General features: G+C 36.7%; 2 protein-coding genes across 9 annotated transcripts in view; one reads left to right on the top strand and one right to left on the bottom strand.

The window, feature by feature from the left end:
• Positions 1-4,918: 4,918 nt before the first annotated feature.
• On the bottom strand, positions 4,919-5,859 carry rprma (reprimo, TP53 dependent G2 arrest mediator candidate a). The gene has a single exon (XM_004081717.5). The coding sequence runs from the start codon at positions 5,581-5,583 to the stop codon at positions 5,272-5,274; it is 312 nt and encodes a 103-aa protein (XP_004081765.1). The 5' UTR covers positions 5,584-5,859; the 3' UTR covers positions 4,919-5,271.
• A 5,914-nt stretch (positions 5,860-11,773) lies between these two features.
• The window catches only part of galnt13 (polypeptide N-acetylgalactosaminyltransferase 13), a 44,205-nt gene continuing 36,457 nt past the window's right edge, over positions 11,774-19,521 (top strand). For 4 of the 8 annotated variants that reach the window (XR_002292724.3, XR_013652906.1, XM_078939967.1 and 1 more), the window contains exons 1-2: positions 11,813-12,140; positions 18,043-18,329. Coding sequence is in view for 6 of the 8 variants with exons in the window: in XM_078939967.1 (XP_078796093.1) it covers positions 18,188-18,329 (142 nt within the window). In the remaining 2 variants the exon portion in view is untranslated. Of the gene's footprint in view, positions 12,141-14,542; positions 14,626-14,911; positions 15,053-18,042; positions 18,330-19,521 lie in introns of all 8 variants that reach the window. The other 4 variants (XM_078939972.1, XM_078939968.1, XM_078939973.1 and 1 more) reach the window with 4 other exon arrangements.

A 19,521-nucleotide genomic window follows, 5' to 3' on the forward strand; every position in this document is an offset into this window, starting at 1 on the left:
ACTATAAAATTTTTATGACTGAAGCAAAAACAGATCTTCATCATTCATGCCATCTACATTTAATGTTTATGTTACAGCATAATCATTAAACTTTGCTGGGCTAAGTTCAACCATAAAATCAAAGGATAGAGGGGGACATTGTGACAGCTTTGCTGACTAACTATATAGTCCATAGGTATACAGCAATGCTGAAAGATTTGGCCACTATTGCATTCCAATCATTCATTTACATTCTGCCAACTATCTGGACTATAGGTACCAGAAACAGTAGTTTGAGAATTGATCAACAATCCTCTGTCTCTAGCTGCATCCTTCTGCTTTTCAGTTCAGTGGACTGTAAATTTTCATTTTACAGAAGCTTGCACTACTTTAGAATTTCTGTGTAACTGTCTCCTGGATCTGACCCTGATTTATGCTTCAGTTTGTTCTCAAGCCATTAGCCCCCCCCCCCAACTACCATTTTGATGAAGTACACTGTATGGTATGTGATGATTTTTTTCTACTCAATCAGCTTGGACATGGCTGAACAATAATGTTTTATCAGAGAAACGGATCCAAAACCCAACTGTTTTACAACCTGGATGTGAGTTGTGACAATTAAAGTCAAATAAAAAAGACAATTTCATGAGAACCAACATGTATTTAGGAAAAAAGTTCAAACCTGCCATTGTTTTTTGTTTGTAACTTTTTAGCTGTTTGGATTTTTTTGCAGATCACGATCAAGGTAAAAAATATCCAGTTTTCCCATCTTCATATTGATTCCATTTAACTTTGTACTGCATGTACAGCACTTACTGTTCCTCAGGAATATTAGATATTCTCATTTACTTCTCCTCTCCTCTATTCTTTGTCATTTATTTATCATTTAGTTCTTCATGCCTGTGTTTGAAAGAGTGCCATTCATGTGAACCTAACGCTTCCTCTCCCGTCCGGGGGAGCAGGAGTGATTCCAATTGGTTCGTTTGTGGACCTCGCCTCTGGCTCCTCTGTGCTCCTGTAACTGTACTTGGCCGTGGACCTAGCCTCTGGATCGTCTCGCGCCCACAGCTGTCCCCCAATTCCATTTGCGTGAAGCCCATCTGCTACACTATTCAAACACGTAGTTGTAGAGTTAGATGAGCTAATTCTTACTTTAGTATGGCGGAGGCATCCTGCAAGGTGGTTACTGACAAGGAGACATGATGTGTGAGCTTTCACTCAGAAGATGCTAGCAAATGCAGTGATGAGGAGATGTCAGGTTTGAAGGTAGGCTGCTATTTATTTATGACATATAGATTGTCGGGAAACAGTGTGAGAAACAAATATATATCACGTTTAAAGGTTGTTTTGATGGTAAACATGCATTCATCCGATCACATTTCAAGAAGTTGCTGTGTTTCAAGGTTGTGGTTCTGTTAAGGAAACTACAAGGTAGCTTTTAGGTGTGTGTGACATCACAGCAGCGCCAGGCGCCTGCCGTGTAATGAGAGACAGAAAAGCAGTGTAAGACATGTTTTTGACGGTATAAAAAATGTGTTCTAACAAGGAAGTTGGACCTTTGATAAAGTCTATGACTCATCTGTTGCTCGCATGTTTACAACACATGACCACTGGCGACATTAGCTGTTTTGGTTCAGTTGCTGGAACTGGAACTTAGAACGGATTGTATTCAGACAGAAGAATCTCAGAGCGAATAGAAGTGGAAACGAACAGACACCACCTCGAAAGATGGGTTAGAGAGCGGTTCCTGGTCCCGGACCAGGGTTCGCTTGGGTGTTTTCAGACTAAAAATGTGTTCCGGATAATCAGGGGAAACAAACTCTAAGCGAACTGCCTTGTAGTTTACTTAAAGTGGGCCAAATGTGTACAGTCTGAATACACCCTAAAAGTTCTGGTACATTGCCTGTTCATCCTGGTAGAAGATCCCTCCTTAATGCGGAGACCCCTGAGGTTTCCTTTTTTTTCCCGGAATCTGCATTTTATTAGGAGTTTTTCCTTACCGAGAAGGAGGGTCTAAGAGCAGGGATGCCTAGTTTAGTTAAGTCTGTTTAGTTTAGTTTAGCAATTACCAATTATATTTTTTGACGGATTTCATGTTTTTATACAGATACCAGTATAAAGCCCATTAAGTATACTCTGTTGTAATATTGGATTGTTTAAATAATTGAATTGAAAAGATGACATGAAAATGGCATATTTGTGGGGAAGTTAGCAGGAATAATCACACCATCCTAAAACCAGATGCTAAACAGGGATGCTCAACAATAATATGATAGCTTTTGTTTCTATAATGTTTTTATATGGAGGAGAAATTATTTTCATTTGTGGCTTCAGTGTATGTTTAAAAGTGATTTACCAAATTTGTGGTTAGAATAGAATTTTTTTTACATTTTTGGACTTTTTTTGTAAGTCTGAAAAGTGATAAGATACGGTTCAATTTTTTAATGAGACATATAAAATGACAGGAGAAGACACTTTCATTTGCTACACACTCCACACTCGTACATTGAGAGGCAGAATTGTTCAGACGTGAAAACCAAGTGATGCTTCCTTGTGAAACAATCAGCAGTAAAAGAGATCCCCTGTTCAACACATAAATGGAAGCTGAGACTTGAGGAAATTAAATAGTTTTTAAAAGCGTTGGCGTGGATTAGCCATAGCATGATTTCCAGTTTCATCACAAGTACAGGAAATTTAAGCAGATGATAAATACCTGATGAAGGTGCCATGACTTGTTTCTGTTTCTTTTACAAATTCTATTGTGCCAGGTTTAAAAGTTGACAGATTCTACTGACTTTGACACTAACCCAATGTTATTTTATGATAACAAAATGGAAGAAGGTTTGATTAAAAACTACCTCTCCATTGAGTTAAACACAGTGACAAATCTGTCCCTCCAGTCACCAAGCAGGAGATGTAGGCTGAGCTTTAGTACAATAGGAGTGAAAGCAGCAGACGACTGACTGTGCTTGCTTTGCTGCTATTTGGAGCTTTTAGTCATTATCCAGTACATCGACTCAACTTCCACTCACCAGCCAATCACATGAGAGCAAGTCAGCACCAGAGGCCTGTTTTAGCCCACAATCAACACCCTGTGGATGCTGTCACGGTTGAGCTAAGTCCATTCTTAGTCCGCTTGGGACGAAAAACAACCGATGCTGTATTACCCCACACCACACTACTGATATGTAGGTTTTTTTTCTTCTCTATCATCCTGACGACTGGTATATGATGAAAAACTGAGTTATAAATGACCCTATAATTTTGTCTGCCTTTTTGGAAAAAAATGTGGGCATGTATGTCTTTATTTCTCCCTTTTGATTTGCACAGTTTTCTGAATTTACTGTCAAGGAATGCAAATGAGCAGCTGCAAGTTTAGCTGAACAGCAATAATCTCTGCCTGCTACATTTCTCATGTGCAACTCTATAGATCAGTTCATAATGCCAGTCACAAAACTATAGTTGCATGATACTGCAAAACTATTTGCATATAGGATATTCTTTTTCAGACTTTGGTTGAAGTAAATGTGCAATAGACTCTGGGGGGTGAATTAACGGTGTTTCGGCTGCAGACAGAAGATTGTTCTCTGCTGGATAGATAACTGCCACAAAGTCTTTCTCGGAGCAATTGCTATTATGCCCTAATGAAAGCAGTCACACAGTGTGAAAGTAAACATTTTATTGTGAAGTACAGAAGTCCCTGCTGCACTGCTTTTGTAAGCTCTCATTTCTATATGAGAGTAACACTGGAGTTTCAGAGGAACTCATATTTGGTATCAATTTAACAAAAGTTTTGAGCTGTGTGTTATACTAAAATATTTTTCTTTGCATTTATAACTTCGCAAAAAATAATAACTCTTCATTTAAGCACTTGTTTGAGTAGGTGCTTTTTGAAACTATTATAAAAACGAAGCATATTTATTTAACATCAAACAGGAAATTGAAGCAGTTACTCTTTGGGGAATGTGTACAAGGTACTTATTGATGTTTTTTAGTCAAATCTTTTTTTTTAATTATTGCATTAGGCTAAACTTAAAAATAAAGATAAATAGATTGATAGATTGTTTTGATTACCAGTACTTGATCATCCACAATTTGGGCTTTGAAGTGATCTAAAAAAGTAGTTGGAATTTTTTTTTTTTTATTGAAAAAAGTTTTTTCTGTTTCAAGATATGGTCCATCAGGGGGTTAGAATAGAAAATGTGGCAATTAAAACACATGGATTAAGAAGGGAAAAGGATGTACCGGTGGGTGCATGGTTGAAGGACATTTTTAGAGACAGTAGGCTGACTCTGTTTAACTGTGTGGAGCACAGGTGGGCAATGAGGCAACAACATATTGCATGGTAGCTTCATCCTCCCCGACTTGACATGACAAGTAATTTCTGAAGCTCGGGGGGCAGAGCATCACAGATGCTTTGGCAGAAGGAGGTAGGATGCGTAAATAGAAATCGGACTTAGAGGAAACTCACAGATAATGAGATTCTGTATATTTTACTGTAGAAACTCTGCTGTACTCTACCAAATTTGATCAATACCTATAAAAAATGGTTTCACCCGCTACAGTGCTAAATAACTCCGTCATGCCAAAATTTACATTTAGTTATATAAAAAGTTATTCTTTTGTGTTTTTTTCTATTAAAGGTGATGCTAAATTAAGTGGAATCCTGCATTTAATGGTAGATAAGCGACATAGAAGGGGTTCACTTAGATGAAGTAACATTTAAGTCTCATAAAATTTTAATTGTTGATTTCTTTTATGAAACCCTTGATGTCTGAATTTCTTTCCAGAAATGATTAATTTTTAAAAAATCAATTAATTTTGGACCTGAAGTTTGCATCAATTGGTGCCGATGGATTTGTTTTGACATTTTGTGGAATAAGCCCTTTTAATTTTAAAAATATCAACAAAAATGAAGTATCAATGTGTGACAAAACAGTAAACTTAAGACGAAAACAATTTATTAACATTAAAAATGTTACACATTTATCATCAGGAAAACCATTGAAAACAGCTAAATGAAAGTCTTTGACAAATCATGCTGTTTGTCTAAAGTGCTACAATTGATTTTCTTGGTTTATGTACAGAATTTGGTTAAGTAATTCATTTATATGCTAAATGTTTCATCATTGTTGGCATAAAAAAGCCAGAAAAAGTGAAGCAAACCCCTGTGAGGCTCAGGAGCTTCATCCTGGAGTTAGGATGGGCTCGTGCAGCTCCGGATTTTTGCGCGCATCTCCATCTTCTCCATCCCAGAAACAAAGTGTAAATGTCCGTCGTACTTTTTTTTCTTCAGTAGGCTCCCACAACTACTGCGTCCACCTCTTTGGACGGTCTCCTGTCCGTTACCAAAAAGTTGATCATCCCTTCTGACTTGATGAGGAGGTTGCAGCCCAAGAAAAAGATGCCAAACACCACTGTGAGGGACAGGACGCACATGACGGCGATCTGGACCACCCTCATGATGAAGAGGCTCCTCTCATCCGGAGCGGCGGCCACAAAGCCGTTGTCCGTCACCACGGAGGAAAAGTTACAGCAGAGAAACTCGCCCGTCTTGTTGCTGAAGAGCCCGCTCTCTGTTTGGTTCAGCGTAGTGTGATTCATCTCTACAGTCGGGTGAAATCAAACTTTTAAAAAGCGGGAGTGGAGGGCGGAGAGGGAGAGGAGAGGAAAAAGCCAGTCTCATCGGTGGAGAGGAGCGGACGGACCGGCGCGGCGGACGGACGAAGTTCGGCTGCATCCGACGGCGCAGCGCTGGAGTTGAGAAAGCGGCGGCGGCGGCCTCGCATTACCGGAGAGTTCCTGTGCGCCGTTAGCGGTTTCAGAGCCGAATGAGAGCCCGACCCAGCGGCCAGAGATGTTTACACTCCACCTGTTCAGGCGGATACAGCAAGAGCGCCACCAACCGGCGCATCCTCCTGCATCCTTTAATGTTATCCCAACCCTTTTTCATTTACCCATAAACACACTTTTATCTGCTCCAGCATGGTGCAAATGTGTTTTTTAGTATGTCATGGAACTTGTAAAAATGCAGAAATTTAAGGCAAAAAGGAACATTCAAATAAAATGAGTAGGCCTGCTCTACACTCTACAGCCTGTTAACCCTTGTGCCGTAGGCACTTTAACGTGGGAAGTTGGGTCATATAGACCCACTAGACAGTGCGCTGAACCTTTTTTCTTCAATGATTTATGAATCTCACTGGTGTCCATGGATTACATGAAATCTTTCCACCTTTATCCACATTTGTCAGGGTATGGATGGGGTCATCTAAGATAGCACAAGGGTTAAAAATAAAAAAATAGGTGACAGTATATAATATTTAAGATTTTTAACTTCTTTTAAATATTTTTTAAAAGAAGGGTTAATGGGACCAACCTGTCATTTGTTTATACTGTTGCCTCATAAGTCCGAATATGTCTAATTAATCTAGTAATGCATGTATATCAAAAAGTTGTTACTCCCTAAAGGACAGAGCACTTGTCATTAATTGGGTAGGATGATGGATATATATATATATATATATATATATATACCATATATATACCATATATATATACCATATATATATATATATATATATATATATATATATATATATATATATATATATATATATATATATACCATATATATACCATATATATATACCATATATATATATACCATATATATACCATATATATATACCATATATATATATACCATATATATATATACCATATATATATATATATCTTTTGTAAAAATTGTACTCAGGTTCAACACAGCTGCCATGAAATAAAGCTACATTGATAAGGACAAGCAGCCGTTCAACTGCAGGAGATATTGTTCATTCTGTCATTTAGATTTATGAGTCAAAATATCCCAGCAAACCATGGTATTTACCAGGATTTTAATTGGAAAATCCAGTATCATAAATCATGTGTTTTTAATGGTTTCGCTGAGATAGATGTCACTCTGTCTTGGAAACTAGGCTTACTAAACCGTTAAAAAATTGGTGGTAAAAGTAGGACATTTAATTGCCTTAATGACAAATTTGTAAAAAAAAAAAAAAAAAAAAAAAAGTTTCTTTTAAGATGTTATGCTGTCGTGGAGCGCTGATTTGCCTTTGTAATATTTTGACAGGAAGCTACTTTTGAAGTTTTAAACCAATCATTTGTGGAGTTTGATAACTGGTATATTTGTTGTTCTATGTCAGTATTATTTCAGGCAAATGTAATGATTTAAAAATATATATATATTTTTTGTTTTTATTCAGTATAATATTGATTTTGATTTTAATTTATTCATTTATTTCAAGCATTGTAGTCAAAGCAATAAAGAATTTACACATATTTATCAAACTCATTACAGAAATGATGAAATGCATAGATTAAAAAGACAGAAAATAAAACAAAACAAAAACTTCACTTGAATCACATTTGCTTAATTAAATACAGTGATCATTAACTAAAGTATAAGTAGAGTTTAATTCATTGCTTGAAAAGGAGTGGGAAGAAGCAAGCTTATATAATCCCACCCCTACTGAGTTCATTCATTTGATAGTTTTACAGTGTTTTAAATACGGTTCTGATCAGATAGGTTCTCTTGAAATAACAAAATCCAGTGCCCAGAAATGATTGATGATCTTCAGAAAACATTCATTCATGATTTCAGTAAACAGTAACGGTACCGATATGTAATAATAATTGATTATCATTAGAATACATCATAACATTAAACCAGAAATTATTGCTACATATTGCAGATCAAGTAAACAAAATCAATAGCTTATTGATTGTAATTTAAACATTTCAGTAATCATTATTGCACATTACAATGTAACACTCAGTGGTTGTAATTAATATAGCTTTGATTATTTCACCACAATCAAGTTCACACATGTATTTGGAATTATTCAAACACCTGTTGATCCTTAAATCCTCTTATCTTCATATCCTGAGATAAGAGTTTCTTTATACCTTTTCTTGAATATTTGAACATTTCTTGAGCTCATTCCTTAAACCGTTCCAAAGTTTAGTGCCACACACCGACACACAGAAACTTTTCTTTGTGGTTCTTATCAATTCGATCTTGAAGTTCCTACATCCCCTCAGTCTGTAGCCTCCTTCATTTTCTAAGAACTGTTTTTGGATATTGAATGGTAACGATTTCCAACTGGCTCTGTATAAAAGTTGTGCAGTGTAAAAATCCACAAGGTCATGCAGTTTTAAAAGTCTTGATTGATAAAATAGATTGTTTGTATGATCGAGATATCCGGCTTTATGTACAATTCTGACGGCTCGTTTTTGAAGTAGAAAGAGAGGATGTAGTGAGCTCTTGTAATTATTCCCCCAAATTTCTATACAGTAGGTGAAATATGGTAACATTAAGGAGCAGTACAATAAATATCTACTGTTGTATCCTAATATATGTTTCGATTCATTTACGATTGAAAAACTTTTTGAGATTTTAGTTTGTATGTGTCTGATGTGTGGCTTCCAACTTAGTTTGTCATCGATAAAAACCCCTAAGAATTTTATTTCTGTAACACTTTCGATTAAGACATTATTTATTTCAATTGAGAGCTCTTTATTTGCATTGTAGTTTCCAAAAAACATCACTTTGGTTTTATCTAGGTTCAAAGATAATTTGTTGTAATCCATCCATAATTTTATTTTGTTTAACTCTGTGTTCACCACCTTGATAAGTTCCCTATGATTGTCTGTAGAATAAATAAATATTTGTGTCATCAGCAAATAATATGAGTTTCATAAGCTTTGAAACAATGAATATATCATTTATGTAAATATTGAATAGCAGCGGGCCCAGAATTGATCCTTGTGGGACACCACAACTTATCTCTTTGGTTTCTGATGTATATTCATCAATCTTGACAAATTGTTTTCTTCCCGTTAAATAGCCTCTGACCCAAGTTAGCGCTAGTCCTCTGATCCCATACTCTTCCAGTTTGTCAAGTAGGATGTCATGATTGAGAGTGTCAAATGCTTTTTTAAGTCAATGAAAATTCCAGCTGCATATTTCTTTTTGTCCAGAGCGTTTGTGATTTCCTCCACAGCATCAATGATAGCCAATGAGGTTGATCTATTTTCTCTAAAACCAAATTGGTTTATATTTATAATGTTATGTTTTTCAATAAATAAATCTAATTTATCATTGAATATTTTTTCTAAAATTTTTGAGAATTGTGGAAGAAGAGAAACAGGTCCATAGTTTGTAAATTGGTGTTTGTCTCCACTCTTATAGATAGGAATCACTTTGGCTATTTTCATTTGGTTTGGGAATCACCCAGTTCGTAATGATAAGTTACATAAGTATGTTAGAGGCTTAGATACAATATAAATGACTTTTTTCACCACCTTCATATCTATATCTTCACAATCTTTTGAGTTTTTACTCTTGAAATTATTCACAATTGATGTCAGCGCATTTTCGGTTACATCAGAGAGAAAGATTGAGTGTGGGATCCTGTCGATGGGTGGATTATTGTCTTTGCTAGTTTTGCATTTTGGAATTTCCGCTGCCAACTCTGGACCCACGTTTACAAAGTAGTTATTGAAACCGTTTGCTGCTACATTGATGTCATAGCTTTGACCATTCTCATCTGTAAAGTAATCTGGATAAGTTCGCTTTTTTGTCCCATTTTTAATGATGTTATTTAATATTTCCCAAACTCGCTTTACGTTGTATTTATTTTCATTCAGTAGATTATTGAAGTGCACTTTTTTACTGTAACGTGTTATTTCAGTTAGTTTATTTTTATATGACTTATATCTTTGTTCAGTTTCTCTTGTCCTCTGTTTTAAGAATTTTTTATAGAGGTTATTTTTCTTTTTACAAGCATTTTGTAGACCGGTTGTTAACCAAGGGCATTTGGCAAATTTGTTCTTGAATTTATAAATTGGACAGTTCTTATTGTAAAGTGAGCTAAATATTTCTAAAAAACATTTATAAGCAATATCGACATCTTTTACTCTGTACACAGAGTTCCAGTTTTGTCTGGATAAGTCATTATTTAGAGCATTCATGTTTTTTTCATTTCTTAGCCTTTATTTGTTTTGCGAATTTCCAAACCAGATGGACAAATGTATCCACCTTTTTCTATAGTATGTACTGACATCTGCTGGATGATTTTAAAGTAAAGTAACACTTTCTCATCTGCTTATAATATTTAGGGGCAGAAACCCAAAGTTTCAGGTGTTCTTCTATTATGCAAAGTTCAAAGGGTTCAGAGGTAAAGCAGCCAATCTTTGATTGGAAGATCGCAGGTTCAGTTCCTGCCCTGCCAGCTCATGTTAAAGTGTCCTTTGGCAAGACCCTGAACCCCACAGAGCTCCCGGTGGTTACAGGTTGGCGCCAGTGTTTGGCAGTGGAGCCGCCATCAGTGTGCGAATGTGTGGGACTGAGACTGTGTAGCGCTTTGGGCCTTAGAAGGTTGTAGAACGCTGTAGGTTTAAGCCCTTCACAAAGAAAATATGAAAAACACTACTGACAAACGCAAAACTTGTAAGTGTAGGTATTGTGACCTATGAAATTTAAATGAAATTTAAATTAAATTCTAGGCATGGTCTGGACTTTTGTTGCCCACCCAGAGGCAAAAGCAACACTGTACATCAGCAGATGGCAGCATTGTTCAGCAAGAACCTTTCCACATGTAAGTACATCTATCCACCCATCCTGCACACATTCATGGCTTGCTGGTGTTTAGTAGTAGGTGGGTGGAGCAACTGAATCTTTAACACTTTCTCTAAAGGCAAAATGTAAAATAAATTAGCAGATAAAATAAAGGGATATGACAGAAAAAGCCACAGTAATTAAACTGATTTTTACATTTTAATGTAAATGTTGATGTGTGCAAAACATAAACAGAGACACTTCATACCCAGGACGTTTCCAGTATTATGTCTTTCCTTCAGACAAACACTACAGGTCAAGCAAAGTAAGGACAAAAATGCATCAGAAAAGTTTTTACACGACTGCAATAAATGTGTTAAACACGGAAGCTTTGTAATTAAATCTGGACTTCTTCTTCTAGAGTGCTTGAACTGTGCAACAGGGGAATTTCTTTTTTAAATTCATGGGTATGTGGTCTTGTGGTGTTTTATTTTAGATCTTTAAATTTTTTTTTATTTTTTAAATTTCTTAGTTGTGTATCTTGTTTTTTTTAGTGAATATTGCACTTTTATCAAGCAATAACATAACTTTAACTTGTAACCAAAGTATACACTTTTTACACATTCTAACATATAATTTATAATTCTTTGTTGAAATTGTTTTAATGTGCGTTAAACTAACCAGGAAGCACTTTTTGAATTTCATTGTACAAGTGACAGTGACAATAAAGTTATATTTTATTTATTCTGTTCTATTCTATTCTATTCTATTCTATTCTATTCTATTCTATGTTTTAATTGAATTAAAAGAGGAGCGTCTAGTAAACCGGGCCCTTATTTTAATAGATTTAACTTAATGAATTAGTTTAATCATGTAAAATAAAATACTATAGCACATTAAATGATAAAGAATAAATACAAATTGGAAAAGAAAAACATCCTTAGAAATAGTTTAATAATAAAGTACATTTTTACAAGTATGCTAATAATAATAATGCAAATATTAGGCTAAAACAGATCAACAAAAAATGTATTTTGTGTTGCGTTTTTTAGGTTTTAGATTAATTGTAATAATATAAGTATGATCATTTCTGTATTAGATCATTTCATTCAGAGGTGGCTCAGCCGGTGGAAGAGCTCGCTTTAAGATTCCCATGAGCGGCGTCCCTCTCAGCCAATCAGAGAGGACCTTGGCGACACGTGCGGGTCAGGCTGAGCTGAGGTTAGATTGAGCATTATTATTATAACGCCTACTGCCCTCCTGTCGTTCCAATGTTTATTTGCAGGACAGGTGCGTCTGTTTCGGAGAACGCGGTGCTTTCTGGAAGAAGAAGAGGAGCTTCCGTTTAGACCTTCCCAGAATGCCGCTGTCCTGCTGCGGCTCTTTCTCCAGAACCGTCTGAATTCGCAGAGGTGGAGGCTGGAGCGTGCTGAACGCTGCTGTCAGTGTTACGCTCAGTGATGGACTCTAACTTAGCTGTCCGTTGGGAACATGATCAGCTTGCACGGCTGGTATGTCGGTGTTAGTTTTGACACGCCTAGTGAAGGTAAGTAAGTCTTCTCTGGCTTTCCACACTTCTATGCACACGTTCCACCTGCAAAAACGCCAGTCCTTCCTTGCATTACAATCAATGGCGCTAAGACACCGGCTGTGGTTTTTCTTCTATAGGATTAATTGAAAGAGAGATGATGATGATGTGCTGATCTTCTAGGCCTCTTTCTGACACATGCATGGAGCTATGGAAGCATCATTATGTATTCCCATCACTAACCTATTCACAAGAACGTTTGTCCACAGGCATTGGAAAAAAAATGATCACTGTTTTAAGGCTTGCTGTAATAATTATTTGGTGATGTTCAGCATATAAAACAAGCTCCAGTCATTTGCCTAATAGGTTTTAAGAGATCAGCTCCATAATCACCTCCTGTTCCGGGGAGGGCTTTGGGTATAGATTAGTATTTTTCAGTACTGGTGCCATGTGGCCATGGATCATTTGTCAAATCCAGGCCAAATAGTGCAAAGATAAAAGCACTGGTTGCGTTGAAATAATCTATGCTTCATGGTAATAAACTTTAAAGCTTTGACCAACAAACTCTGAATCAGAAAAAGATCAAATAATTTGAATAATTTTATGTCCTGCTCCTTTGTGTTTTTTTTTTAAGTTTTTTTTTTTTTTCAATAAATGCACTCACCGATTATTGTTTTGTTCTTAAGCACAAACTGTCAAGGCTCCTCAAGAGGTTGGGTTAGTTATATCAAAGGCACACTCAGTTTAAGCAGTCTTGCATGAGAAAACATTAGATGCACCTCCACCATATGAACTGAGAATTGAGCATGCAGCACTCCATCAGACATTTTTCCAAGCAAGGATGCAGCAAATGACTCAATTAGCTTCTGTTTGATTAAAAAGTTAATGAAGGCTGCTGTTCTACAAGATGGGGTGACTTGAGAGCCACAATGGAATTAAGCTCTGTCTTTGCAGCCAGAAGAGAGTTCTGTATGCCCCCTGTGCTCTCATATGCTAGAAAGACCTCTTTTTCAGCATGCCACTACAGTTTTGTTAGGAATACTATCTAATTAATGCAATGATTTATGTTACTGAAGGAAATAAAATGTAGTCCTCGCTTCAAATAATAATAAAAAAAAAACACAAATGAGCAATAGCACAGCAAATATTAAAAAACATTTAAAGAAATCAGTTATACAGTTTTGCTATATCAGTGACGTCAGCCTCTGAAATATTTTTTACTCATTTGTTTTCGATATGTGTTACTGTTTATAATAATGTATGATTTGGGTAGGATTCGAGAACTATTGTTTAACCAGCGTCTTCTCACTCTGAAGCTAGAGGCTAACCACTACACCACTGTGCAGCCCAGTCTGTAAAATTCTCTTACCAAATGGAATGAAAGACGTGCATTTAAAAAAAAATACATATCTTTATAAAAGCTTTTAGGCTACAATGTTGTCGATTTCATCATATAAAATGTTTTCTTAGCTGTTTTGTTAAAGAAAAAAAAAATCATTTTTTTTGTCCCAAAATAAAACAGTATAGAGTTTTTTTAAACCATTCTTGAAAATAATCAATTTCACTTTAATGGAGGATTTTTTTGTTTTTCATTTTTTTATGTTTATATACGAAGAGGATTAGGGGCATGAAGAAAAAAAAAATTCTGCCTTTTTCTCAGAATTCTGAGAAAACATCAAAATCCAGAGATTAAAGTAAAATTCTTAGGTCAAAGTCATAATTCAAAGATTAAAGTCAGAATTCTTTTTGACTCTTCATTTATTTTTTTCTGATGACCCTAATCCTCTTCCGTATTTATGTATGCTACACGTGCTGAGGGAGGTTTTCTCGTCAGTGAAAGGCCTTCTTCCCTCTGTGGTCATATTTTTCATCCCCTCTGCCTAACATATTGACCCGCTCTTATAGAACTGTATGGTTAGGTGCTTTGATAGCAGTTGTGTAATAGATCATTGAGTCATTTTATGTGGCTTGAAAGTTTTATTTTAGCCCTTTTGTTACGTACATTGTAGGTGTTTTCTTATATTCTGGGTATTTTGACCAGGATCTGCCATGATTTTACATAGTAGTCATGCTCTTGTGTGACAATGGGACTATGAGAGCTTATTTACAAACTCTAAAGCAACGTGCCATGCATACCCGTCAGAATTAGAGTCTGCCCCCCTAAAAAAAAATTAACTTGCCCCATGGGTTTTGATGTAATCTTAGACATATTGAAAAATATAAACCTTGGGCATTATTTAAGAGCTTAGAACTGCAGGAAAGAAGTAATCATCTATGCAGATCGGTCTGATTTTAGAAGCTCTTCATTGTGTGTATGTGTTTTTTTATATCATACTTTATATATAGCCATGTTTAAGTCTGTCATTATGAAGCATGGGCTGCAAACACATCATGAAACGCAATCATTGATCTGTTTGCAGCGTAAGGGGAAGTGTTCTGCCGCACGTAGTGTTTCTGCAGTCTTCCCAGAGCCGTATTGTCGACTGCAGTGATTTATCTGCAGGTATGTACTTCATGCAGCTGCATGGTTCAGGAAACAGCGAGTGTTGTTTGGATTATCAGTGCTCTGTGATCTGTGTGGGGATGAAGCCAGACAGAGGCCATCCTGTTTTTGAAAGAGGTAAGAAGTAGCTCAGGGTTAGGTGATGATGGACTTTCAGAGAGAAGAGAGTGGGGGTGGAAATAGGGGGTGGGCAAGTAATTCTCACCTTGTTAGAAATGAATTCTAGGGTTAGTTGGACATTTAAATGGTTCTAATGTTGAATATTGATTTTAGTGCTTCTGCTTAGGTTTAGGACCAGAGTGCACAAGGACCTTAACCTATGAGGCGAGGGTCAGGTGAGGGGCTGGTGGAGAGGGCTGCATTCCTGCTTGTTTTTCAACATACCCTGCTCTGGCATGTTCTAATTGGCTGGACACACCTGAACGAGGTAATCAGCAGGTAGTTGTATCTAGAAAACATGCAGACACTCTGATCCTTTAGACCAGTGGTCCCCAACCCCCGGGCCACGGACCGGTACCGGTCTGTGAGCCGCACAGAAAGAATAAATAACTTGCATTACATCCGTTTTATTTATTTCAGAATCTGAAAGATGTTTTATTTAAAAAAATTGCCCGATTCTCTGTTACATCCATCTATGTCACTCTTGACGCAGGCCAAGGCGCTCTTCTCGGTCACCTGATATGTTACAGCCAAAATAAACCCAGGAGCTAGAAAAATGAGTAAAAAACAAACATCTTTGGAAAGTTTCTTTTCCAAGGTGAAAACACCCAGCCAGGAGACAAAAGAGGAGCCTTCAACTTCCATAAAAAGAAAGCTACATTTAATAGACAGTACTTCTTTTTTGCACCATTAGTGTGGGAAGGGGAGAGGATAATGACACCTGTGCGATGTACAATGTCATGCGTGTCAAAATAAAAGCTCATAGTTTGTCTTGCACGCCTCTGTTCCTCCTTTATCGTAACATTGCTACAATATTAATGCGCCACATTGTGAAGACCGGTCCGTGAATACTCTGTCTGACGACATACCGGTCCGTGGCGATTAAAAAGGTTGGTGACCACTGCTTTAGCCATGAATCGCCGCCTCTGGGTTAGGTTGTACAAATGTGCGCCATTTAAATGTCTTTAACCCTTGTGCTATCTTAGATGACCCCACCCTTACATTGACGTGTTCTCCCTACCATGACAAAGGTGGATAAAGGTGAAGATAATTTCATGTAATCCATGGACACCAGTGAGGTTCACAAATCATTGAAGAAAAAAGGTTCAGAGCACTGTCTAGTGGGTCTAGATGACCCAACTCCCAATGATAAAGTGCCTAGGATAGCACAAGGGTTACGAAGAACTGCTGAACTTTCAACAAACAGATAAACTTATACTTCAAATATTTCTGGAGATGCCCATACTTGGCAAAGTTGACAAAATACCAGTAAAACTTTTCATGTTCCTTTTTTCAGTAATAATCTTTAAAATGGTTGAAAATAATATGAAAGCGGCAAAAAAAGAAAAAACATTTATTCATTTTCTTAACCCGTTTTGTCAGGTCCCTAAGCGGTGTACTGTTTCAGGTCCCCCAGCCGGGACTTGAACTGGGGGCCTTTTTGCTGTCAGGCAAGAGCGCTAACCACTGTCCCGATGTGCAGCCAAAAAAATATTTAAATTACTTAGTTAAATTAGTTAAATTCTTACTCATCAGTTGGTGAACCATTATAATAAAAAAATGACTGTTAAAAAATTTGTCTCCTTTTTGTAATTTATTTTTATTGAATGGGCAAACACTAGATGCTGAGTATTGTGTAAAGGTTTCCCTTAACAATATTGATTTAGCTAAATATATTGTACAAGATTGTATTGCTCTGCAACCTTCATTTTCTCCAAAAGATACGACATTCAAAGTAAGAGATTTAATCCTCTTGATAAATGGTTGTTGATTTTTTTCCCCTCCAAATAATCAATAAAACCAACTCTTTGGAGGATGCTGTTGCTGTAGCATCGGTCTATTAGCTTTAAGGAGGTGCTAAGAATATTTCCTCTGAAGCCACACAGCAGGATAACACCCAGAGGTCCACAGTCAGTGTTTTCTTTAATGTAAAGCTTTCCCGTGTGTGTGTGGTTTTATAGCCAGGGGCCAGCATTATCTGCTACAGGTGGTTTAAACATTGGAACACGCTAAAAACAGTGGATCCCATAATAAGACATGGCCTTTGATCAGCTAGCTGTAGTCACAGTGAAAAAAATCAGCAAATGAGGTTCAGTTGAGGATTACAGCAGAAATGCAAAGTTAAAGTAACTGTCCAAGAGTATACTTTGCTCTTAATTTTGTTATGGAATAAATGCACTTATTTTCCGAAATACTTTTTTTGTTGTTGTTTCATGCAGCATTTTTTTGCCGTTATCCTTAAATGTTTATTTTTAGTTATTTGCATACTATTAAATACCCAATACCTTCACTAACAAGCTGATTGACTCATTTGTTAGGAAAAATTCCTCAATGTTTTTCTTTTTAAGCCTTTAATGGAGGTGAACGGGGGAAACACATTGATTTGTTTTCTGTGTCACAGCAAAAATATGGATATTTTAAATGCTGAAATAAAACTACTTATAATAATACTGACACTTCCTGACACCTTTCAGCCAACAAAACCAATCATCTATCTTTTAAGATCCAGTTTGACAAAAAAAATAAAAAATAAAAGATGATTAATTTTTTCTGCAAAAAGGTACCAGGACCCATTTTTATACCCATTACATTTCACTTTCAGAGGCCCTTTGGATTGAGAGCTTCCTTAATGATTTTAGCAGCACTGCTAAAGAAGTGGTGGTTGTCTGTAAGGAAGGAATTAGAAAAGTCTTCATTATGTCTCAACCCAGTCTCTGTCTGTTTTGGACAGTGGGAATGCCAAAGATTTATCACAATTTGTCACACAAAACAATAACTGTTTATTTGACAGTAATGCTTGGGGTTCAGAGTATGAAATTTTAATGGTTGAAGCTCTTGATATTAAAATATTACATCACTTTCGTTAAACATTTTTAGGAACCACGTTTCAGCTGTTTTGTGTTTGAAAAAAACAAAATGTACGACAAGAATAGTCATAAGTCAAAAATGGTGAAAAGTGTCACTTTTTGAATCGATTTTCAAATAGAAACATTGTTGTTTTAAAAAAAAAAAAACAAACTCAATAAACCCTTCTTCTGAATGTATATGGAGACCCAAAATTTGAAGAAACTGATTTAAAAAGATGTTTCCAGTTAATGTTGTTATACTTAATTTGTGGATTTTTATTGTACTGTCAAATAACGTAAAAAATTCACTTTAGTTTTTTCTGATTCTTGGTTTTTGAAGTGTAAAAGGATAAAGCAGTTATACATTTCTTGTAAAACTCTCGCTTCATTTACTATTTTCCTTCTTTTCTAGGATGAGGCCTCCTGGTCCACCCTGTCTGGCCACGCTGCATTTTCCCCTGCTCTGTCTCCAGTCTTTTAACATCTCGCCAGCAGCCTGAGCTTCTCTGAGCACAAGCTTGCTGCTTGTCTGCCTGGTTGAGCTCTTGGGAGAGGCGATGCGGCGCTTTGTCTACTGTAAGGTGGTGTTGACCACCTCCTTGGTGTGGGTGCTGGTGGATGCTTTCCTGCTGCTCTACTTCAGCGAGTGCAACAAATGTGATGACAGAAAGGACCGCTCTCTGCTCCCAGCCCTCAGAGGTGAGTTTATGCTGAGGTCAACAGCGGGATCATTCATTTACAGTTTAGAATGAAGAAGAAAATATTGTGCTTTAAAATTTTTTTTTTACCTGAAAACTAAAATGCACAGTTAAATATTTTTCTAAATTGACAGGTCTTGAAGTGGAGTCATAATATCTTCTTCCTTGAAACATTTTGCCGCTCGTCCAAGTGGCTTCATCAGGTGTTCTGCTGAAGCACTAGGAAGTAAAGTGTACGACTAAATTATGCAATAATACAGGGAGAAGGTAACAGACCATTGCACCATGGGTCACATATGAGCTTTGTTCCAAAAACATAAATGCTGCTTTTGTTTGATTTAATAGAAACACAAAAAGATAATTGAATAATAAATTGAATAAAATATTTCAAACTAAGCAGCTTGTCTAAGAAAGCATTACAATGACCAGGATCCCTCACAACAATGATGTCTGCTTTCCAAATGAAGTCAGTGACAATAGAGGGGCACTGTTTGTTTTTCTGGGGTGCTGAGGAAAAGAAGCCCCTCTGACTTACATTTTTCAAAACCGGTAATCTATCTGTAGAAAACATATAAAATCGGAATCCCATAATCCCTTTTAGGGTCACAGGGTAGCTGTAGTCTCCTATCCCAGCCACTGTTGGGCGAAGGTGGAGTACATTCTGGACAGGTCGTCAGTCTGTCGTAGGGCTACACATTCTCACATTCACACCTAAGGGACAATTTAAAGTCATGGATTAACCTATGAAGCATGCTTTTGGACCATGGAAGGAAGCCGGAGTGCCCTGACAAAAACCACAGAACTCCAAACAGAAAGGACCCAGCTGGGATTTGAACCAGGCCCTGAACCAGGGAGGTGAGGGTGTGAACCACTACACCACCATGCAGCCCTGAAACTTAAACATAAACACAAATCAAACCATACAAACATGTTATTTGAAAAAAGACCTTTTTAAAGTGCAACAAAAAGCAAAACAATAACAAAAACAAAACTAATTTAATAATTTTGGTTTTTAATAAAACCTTTAAAAATTAGCTTTGACAAAAAACACTGAAAAGTTGGAGTTGGCACAATGTATATCCAAGGCACTTAAAAGAATAAAGAAAGATATTCTGATATTCAAAAACACTTTTGAAAGTACGATGAATCATAGTGATTCAGTGTTCCTTTCTGGTCAAGGGCCCCAGGCATTT

This window comes from Oryzias latipes, chromosome 21 (genome assembly GCF_053564925.1).
Source record: "Oryzias latipes strain Hd-rR chromosome 21, Olatipes_Hd-rR_3.1".
Taxonomy (NCBI): Eukaryota; Metazoa; Chordata; class Actinopteri; order Beloniformes; family Adrianichthyidae; genus Oryzias; species Oryzias latipes.